The sequence below is a fragment of the Ipomoea nil genome, unplaced genomic scaffold (assembly GCF_001879475.1).
Source record: "Ipomoea nil cultivar Tokyo-kokei standard unplaced genomic scaffold, Asagao_1.1 scaffold3030, whole genome shotgun sequence".
In the NCBI taxonomy this organism is placed as follows: Eukaryota; Viridiplantae; Streptophyta; class Magnoliopsida; order Solanales; family Convolvulaceae; genus Ipomoea; species Ipomoea nil.
Genome location: NW_017619458.1, coordinates 2,204,398 through 2,212,938, shown reverse-complemented (window position 1 = coordinate 2,212,938; position 8,541 = coordinate 2,204,398). Strand labels below are relative to the sequence as shown.

Below are 8,541 nucleotides of genomic sequence, written 5' to 3'. Positions count from 1 at the left end.
CCGGTAAATTGGCCGGAAGGACCAAATCTGCTAAAAAAATCATAGTTAAAGGACTAAATTGTTAGTTTTAAAAGTCACGTACCAAAATTAACACGCCTCCTATAGTCATAGGACCAAAAGTGTAATTTGCTCAATTTTTTAAAATTTTGTCAATTAAACCCTTCGAAGAATAAATTGACGAAATTTTAAAAATGGAAAAATCACCATTTTGGTCCCTCGAAAGGGTTTAATTGAAGAAATTTTAAATTATTCGAGGATCAAATTAGTTGAAGTTGAAAACTATGGACTACATTGATAGTAGAGAAACAATTGACGGATCAAAATGGTAATTTTCCCTAAAAATTTATATAATTTAAATTTGTTTGTACTCTTAGCTTAAACTTTTGAATTAATGGCTTGATTTTAAGTAGTTTAATATTAAATTAGTTCAAATAATGTAATATTAATTGTATCAATTAAAAGTATTTTGGAAACCAACATTAATTTGACATACAATGTATACATACTGAATTACAACTTTTTTTTTAAAATAAATAGAGGTAGTGATTATAAATTTTCAAAAAGTTTGGGGGCAAGGTCCAACCTTGCCCCTGGTTACACTCATATAGTCCTATTCTCATGTTTTCTATAGATTGGTTTATCCTTTGCCTTTTTCTCAATTTCCATTTCTAATGCTATTGCTCTTTAAACTACTCAAAAAAAATCTGAACAATAATATACTAATAGAGTTAATACCATCTGAGGTCCTCCGAGTATAGTGGTTTTGCCACGTTTAGTCCTAAACTTTCAAATTGACCATTTGTGGTCCTTCGACTTTCAAATTTAACCATTCGTGGTCCAAGTTAACCACCCATGATCCTTCAAGTTTCGAAATTTAACCAGTCGTGGTCCTCTTAAAAGGATCATGGTTGGTTAAAATTTAATAGTCAGAGTACCATGGGTGGTTAACTTGGACCACGAATGGTTAAATTTGAAAGTCGAAGGACCACAAATGGTCAATTTGAAAGTTTAGGACTAAACGTGGCAAAACCACTATACTCGGAAGACCTCGGATGGTATTAACTCTATATTAATATTATATATACACATACAATTTTAGTTAAAATATATTTTTTTTTTCACTCTGTATAGCAGTTATTTCTTCTAATTTACATATATAGGAATTTTCGTCTTTGTAATTATATTTTGTGTACATTTGAGTTGAAGGAAACTTGGAAAGTAACCTGAGACCAGAGGTCAAAACGCCCAGCTCAGTGCAGATTATCAAACGGGGCAGCAGTGTCTTAATTAGGATCCACTGTTTATCTTCTTTCAATCCATATTGAGATATCCGTAGAGCTACAACAACCAATAATTAGAATGGAGGAAGCAGTGCTGCTGGCTTCCTGCTTCATTTTCTTTGCAAAAATGGCTTTCTCTTCTTCTGATAATTCATATTTTCTTACCTTGCATAACGATGTTCGTCGAGAAGTTGGTGTCAAGCCTTTGGTATGGGACAGTTCTTTAGAGAATTATGCAAAAAACTTACTACTTCACAGCAAAAATCAATCTTATCCAGACGTGCAAAGCAATCGATATGGCATGAACTTGGGTGGATCATCTGGACAGAATGACTTTTTTAGGAAAAACTTTGATTTTGAAAACTTAACTTTGTGGTCTTGGATTGACGAGAAAGATGTGTATGACATAGAGTCAAATTCTTGTGTAGCTGAAGAAGAGTGTAGGCACTATACTCAAATGGTTTGGCATAGTTCAGATCGTCTGGGATGTGCTGCGGTTCAGATCCTCAGTGAAACAACTTGGCGAGTTACTCTGCTTTGTCTATATGACCCCCCGGGCAATGCAGCTGGGCAGTACCCATATGTGTTTCAGCGCCATTTCGCATTCAATTCCGCTTCCTGGAAGAACAATCTGTCTATTGAGCAAAGGAATTGGGTTTTCACTGATGGCTCTACATACAGACCAATATTGCTAACAACAAATGGCCCCGACAGTCCCCCTATTGGTTTTGGATTTTTCACTGATGGAAGTAAAGGCGACACCTTTTATCTTGTCGTTTTCTCACTAAAGATATCCTCTGCTGGTCTCAATGCCAACAAAAATCTATCCTCAATCAATCTACTTGCTCCACCAGTTATTTTTTGGTCTGCAAATAGAGATAATCCTGTGAGAGAGAATGCTACCCTGGACTTCACATCAAAAGGGGACCTGCTTCTGAAAGATTCAGATGGGAGTCTTGTTTGGTCTACAAATACTTCGGGCCTTTTGGTCCAGAAGATGAGTTTAACAACACAAGGAAATTTGGTACTTGAGGATAGCACTGGTCACACCCTATGGCAGTCCTTTGATCATCCAACTGATACATTGCTGCCTAATCAGGTCCTTTCAATAGGCAAAAAACTGGTGGCTCGCAATTCCTCATCCAGTTTCGCATCAGGTCAGTTCTATCTAACTGCAACTCCTAGTGGCATTTATGCGTTTATAGGCCTTAGTTCACCCCAACAGTACAGAGCATACCAACTTTCTACGTTTTTAAAGTTGCAGAATCTGTCTAATGATATTGCCTTCATTGAGAAACTCCTAAATGGATTGCGATTCAATGTCAGTGCTGACACTAAACTAGGATTGCCCTATGTAGTTCTTGAACCGAATGGACATCTAACCATGTACCAACCCTCTCTTTCTCATAAGTTCAACATTAGTTTTGAGATACAAGGTGACTTTCTAGAAGATCGCAGATTGGGCGAGTGCTCATATCCGAAATCATGCGGTGATCTTGGAATTTGCTCAAATGGGCAATGCAGTTGTCCAGGTGGAAAGGCAGGCTACTTTGTACACTCAAATGATTCGCTGCCGACAAAGGGATGCAAACAAGTAAAACCATTGTCATGTGAGGATGTAAAACAACATACTTTCTTGGAGCTCACAAATGTTACATACTTCAATTTTGTGCCACAGCAATATAATATCAACAAAGAAAGCTGCAAGGAGGCATGTTTGAGCTCTTGTTCATGTAAGGCTGCCATATTTCACTGTTGGAATAACATGTCACTTGGCAATTGCTCTTTGGAATCTCAAATCTATTCATTTAGAACCTTAGGAAATGAAGGTGGTGGTAGTTCTTATGCACTCATCAGAGTTCAGAGATTTGAGGATGTGAACAAATCATCTTTTGTCCGCATTTTAGTGATTGTGCTTTCCCTATCCTTTTTAGTAGTTATTATTTTTTCGGGAGCATGTTATCACTACAAGCTGCACAAGAAGTCAAATAAGGAAGCAGATGATCAAGTGAATGAAGAGGAGGAGATAGACAACCAAGCTATTGGAGCATATAAGAGATTCAGTTTTTCAGAACTGAAATCTGCAACATGTGAATTTCAATCAAGGCTGGGTCGAGGAGGGTTTGGATCTGTCTTTGAGGGGGTTCTACAAAATGGAACAAAAATAGCAGTGAAAAGGTTAGATTCAAAGAGCCAAGGTCTAAAAGAATTTTTGGCTGAGGTCAATACAATAGGTAAGATCCATCATTTTAATTTGGTCAAGTTGATAGGGTACTGTAGGGAAAAATCAAAGAGGTTACTGGTATATGAGCACATGTGCAATGGTTCGCTAGACAAGTGGATTTTTTCTCAGGAACAGAAAACAACAAACAGTTTAACATGGGAAATGAGGAAGAAAATCATTGTTGGTTTAGCTAAAGGGCTCGAATATCTTCATGAACATTGCAATCCGAAAATCATTCACTTTGATATAAAGCCCCAAAACATTCTCTTGGATGAGGATTTCAATGCCAAAATTGCTGATTTTGGATTGGCTAAATTGATCGCTAGGGATCAAAGCCAAGTGTTAACTGTTCTCAAGGGAACTCCAGGGTATGTTGCTCCTGAATTGTTCAAGGGGACAAATATTTCCGAAAAGATTGATGTTTACAGCTTTGGAATTGTGATGATAGAAACTATATTCAGGAGGAGAAATTGTGATCACCGTCAATCCCAACCGCTAATTGATATAGTGAAAGAAAGGGCTGAACAAGATCGGCTATTTGATTTCATTGACCAACACTTTGAAGATGAGCATAGCTACAAAGAGGATGCAGAAAAGATGATGAAGATTGCACTTTGTTGTTTACAGGCTCACAACAGGAGACCTCCTATGTCTGTAATTGTCAAGGTACTAGAAGGAGGGCCGGGGCTAGAGTTTATCACTACCAATGGATTGTTAAATATAACAGAAGTTGAAGCCCCACTCACAGTAAGCTCAAGAACAGTAATCAACTCATATACCCCAACAGCATCAGTTCTATCAGGACCAAGATAAGTTTCCTTTCCCGTTCCCAGACCTCAACTTCCACCACTATTCTAAATGTTGGGGACTTTGTTTGTTCTTTTCTTGTATGCATTTGTGTGTTTGTTCATTAACCATCTTTGATTGCATGTTATCTCCTATAGATTTATATTCATTGTCTTTTAAATAGTTTCTTGCACATGCTTTCTTTCTGTAATATTATCTTCACTGGTTTCTTGCATCTTGCTTGTTTATGCAAAAAAATGAAAACAAAATGAAAGAATTTAAAAGAAAGGAAAAACCTGGCTGCTCAAGCTCAAGAAGTAGCGTGACGGAAATGACTGAAAAATAAGCCATTGTCTCATCTCTGCACAAAAATAAATAAATAAATTCTCTGAAATGTAAGATGTAGAAACACAGCTTTATGTAAAGTAAAAGAGCAATTCAAAGCCCATCAGACTTCTCCAGCTCCACGTACTACGACCATCAAAACCCAGGTGATGACAAAGAATTTCTCTCAGGCATTCCATCAAACATGTAGTGATTTTGCCATTTTTGTCTTTCGTGTTATCAATTTTGATGATCTAACTTCGTTAAATGTCTCCATCAAACAAAATGAAAGAATTAAAAGGAACGGGAAAACCTAGCTGCTCAAGCTCACAAGTAGCCATTGCTAAACAGTCCTAGCTCAGATTCAAGGGAGGTAAAGTAATAGAGAAATCCAAAACAAAGTACCTTTGTAGGCTTGTAGCACTTTGGCACTCAGAATATATGGATTTCCCCAGCTCCAAGTACTACGACAATCAAAACACACAGAATTTCTTTCAGGCATTCCATTAAACATCTAAAGTTTTGTTATTTTTGTTTTTGGTGTAATCAATTTTGACGCTCTTACTCTGTTAAGTTTCTCCACTTTCACATGGTATTGTAGGCAATTTATATCTTGCACCACGGCGTACATAGCAATGTGCACAATAGGCGCGGGTTTCAATTGTTGACGTTACTTTGTCTGTCTAAACCATTCAAACCCCATTATGTATATTCGGTTAAAAATTTCTGTGTATTGTGTTATGAGTTTCTGTATATTCAGTTAAGAGTTTTTGTGTATTTAGTTAAGAATTTTTGTGTATTATGTATTGTTAGATTATGTGTATTCAGTTATGAGTTTTTGTATATTATGTTATGAGCTTATGTGTATTCGAAACAGATAAATTTTTTTTTGGACAATACATCAAAACGACATCGTTTTGGATAGGACGGGGCGCACAATGCATTGTACGCTTTGGTGCACGATATAACGATTGAGTATTGTGAAGGGTCCATGGTATAATGATTGTGAAAGCATGTACTAAATCTACGACAACCAAAAATTATGTCTTCTCATTTACATATAGCCCAAACTTTCCGGTTCTTTATACTTTTGCCCCAAACTCCCTACTATCCAGCACTCCAGCAGTAGTTATATCGTGGACCGCAGTGCATGTGCATTTCGGTCAAAACGATATCGTTTCTTTATGTAAAGAAACGGCGCGCCGTTACTGTTAACGGAGCGCGCATTTTTTGTATGTTAATTACCAATTGAAACTACAGTGTATTTACACTGACACTACAGTGTATTATCAAATGAAACTGCAGTTATATCAAAATGATACTATAGTTGTGGTGAAATGAAACTGCAGTGTATATAAAATGAAACTGAATAACAATACACATATTTGAGTGTATATTGTGCAATGAAACTGTAGTTATATCGAAATGATCATGTAGTTGTGTTTTAATGAAACTATAGTGTATATAAAATAAAATTAAATAACATTTTCGCATATTTGAGTGTATAAATATCGAATGAAACTGCAGTTATATTGAAATAAAATTGTAGTTGTGTTGTACTGAAATTGCAGTGTATACAAAATGAAACTGAATAACGGAGTTACTTTTTGCAGAATGGTGCGAAACGGGTGTCGTTTCTTTTCATTAAATAAAACGACGTCATTTTAAAGCTCGGTGCATAATTGATTATGCACCGCGATGCACGATATAATTTGTCACTACCCAGTACCCAAGCCCAATCTTACTTACCCTTCCTAATACACTACGAAACACAGATAAATGTTTATTTTTAAGTAGTATACTTAAAAACAAACTTTTAATACACTAAAAATACATTTTAAAAAAATCAACATTTGATGTATTAAAAATAAACCTTATGTTAGTGGTCTACTTTACAAGGTAAATCATATCATTGTCTATTTGTCCACAAATTGGACTATGCCCCATCAAGACTATAACTTGTGGTATGAGTTATTACACACACTAGTATTTGCGCCCGTGCGATGCACGGAATGAATTTGTTGTAATATATTAAGAATATATGAATTGATATATAATTATTTAAATTAGAACATCAAATATTATATAATGCAATTAAAGATATCATTTGGATCGTTTATATATTTTGATGTTATTATTGCTTGATTTTGTGCAAATAATTGCTCAAATTAATAGCTAATGTGTAGTCAATTATTCTTTTTTATTTTCAGTCAATTATTAGTCAATTAAAATATAGATACAATGATATTTTTACATAATTTCCGTTTTATTTTAATTTGATGATGTAGAATATTATTATTGAAATATTTTCGTTTCATTTTTAATTTACCTTTACTATTTTTTAAAATATGCATTTACTATTTGATGATGTAAAATATTATTATTGAAACATTCCCTTTACTTCTCAAAAAAAAAAAAAAAAAAAAAAAAAAAAAACACTTTGGACTTCTTTGTAAGAGGAGCTGAGCTTACATTTCCAAACATTTTCAATGTGAGATCAAAATGATTCCACATCATTTACAAAGGGAGCCCGTGGCTCCATTTTGACTTCTTCTTCCTATTATTATTTTTTAATTTTATTTTATATATCGTTTTGTTTGGATTATTATTATTATTATTATTATTATTATTATTATTATTATTATTATTATTATTATTATTATTATTATTATTATTATTTGATTATTGACAAATTCGTCATTTTAACAATTTATATTTAATCAAAACACCAAAAATATTATTTAATAACTCAGTAAGTTGCTCCAAACTGCAAAGAAAAAACTAAAACAACGCATACATTTTGGATTAATCTTTCCCAACCCCCACTAATAATAAATAATAAATAAATAAATAACTAAAATAAGAAGACAAAACTAATGTTTCTTAAATAAGAACCTTTTGACTTCATAATACTTGCTATATTGATGGGCAAAAAATTATGTATGTACCTCTTATATAGAGGAGCTCAAAAGCACACCTTTTCAAACATTTCCAATGTGGGATCAAAATGATTCCAAATCATTTACAAAGGGAGCCCGTGACTCCCCTTTGTCTTCTTTTTTTTTTTTTTTTTTTTTTTTTTTTTTTTTTTTTTTTGTTAATTTTAATTTTATTTTGTATATAGTTTTGTTTGGATTAATATTAATATTAATATTAATATTATTATTATTATTATTATTATTATTATTATTATTATTATTATTATTATTATTATTATTATTATTATTATTATTATTATTATTACTACTACTACTACTACTACTACTGTTGTTGTTGTTGTAATTTGATTATTTGACAAATTTGTCAAAATTTTAAGAAATTCAGCTGTTTAACCTTTTATATTTAATCAAAACACTAAAAATAGTATTTAATAACTTAGCAATTTGCTCCAAACTGCTAAAAACTAAAACAACTCATATGCATTTTGGGTTAATCTTTCTCAAACCCCCTAATAAATTAAATTTTAAAAAAAAAAAAAACTAAAATAAGAAGCCATTAAAATAAGGTTTCTTAAATAAGAGCCTTTTGACACGTTGGGCTTCAATAGGTTGAGAAAGTTTACATGTAATAGGGTCAATCGAATAGTCAATAGTTATGCTGTGCAACTGAATGTACCATGCGCATGGTGCATATGATGCAAAACGACGTCGTTTTGACTAAAAACGCGCGTCCCACTTTAATAAAAAAAAAAAAATTCAGGTTCGATTCTCGGCAATAGCATTATTGTGGATATATAGTTATGAATTTCTAGATATATAGTTATAAATTTGTGGATATATAGTTATGAATTTATGGATATTTAGTTCATTCATTGTGGATATTTAGTTCATTTATTCACTGTGGATATATAGTTATGAATTTATGGATATATAGTTATGAATTTCTGGATATATAAAAATGCTATTGCCAGGAATCGAACCTGATTTC

General features: G+C 33.2%; 1 protein-coding gene across 2 annotated transcripts; it reads left to right on the top strand.

Annotated features, from left to right (window-relative positions):
• The first annotated feature begins 1,148 nt into the window (after positions 1–1,148).
• LOC109163495 (cysteine-rich secretory protein LCCL domain-containing 2-like) lies at positions 1,149–2,612 on the top strand. Of its 2 annotated transcripts, none has more exons than XM_019312243.1 (2): positions 1,149–2,437; positions 2,539–2,612. In XM_019312243.1, the coding sequence occupies exons 1-2, from the start codon at positions 1,360–1,362 to the stop codon at positions 2,553–2,555; spliced, it is 1,095 nt and encodes a 364-aa protein (XP_019167788.1). In that variant the 5' UTR covers positions 1,149–1,359; the 3' UTR covers positions 2,556–2,612. The 2 variants fall into 2 exon arrangements, with proteins under 2 accessions (XP_019167788.1, XP_019167789.1); XM_019312244.1 differs by having other exon boundaries at positions 2,545–2,602.
• Positions 2,613–8,541: the final 5,929 nt, after the last annotated feature.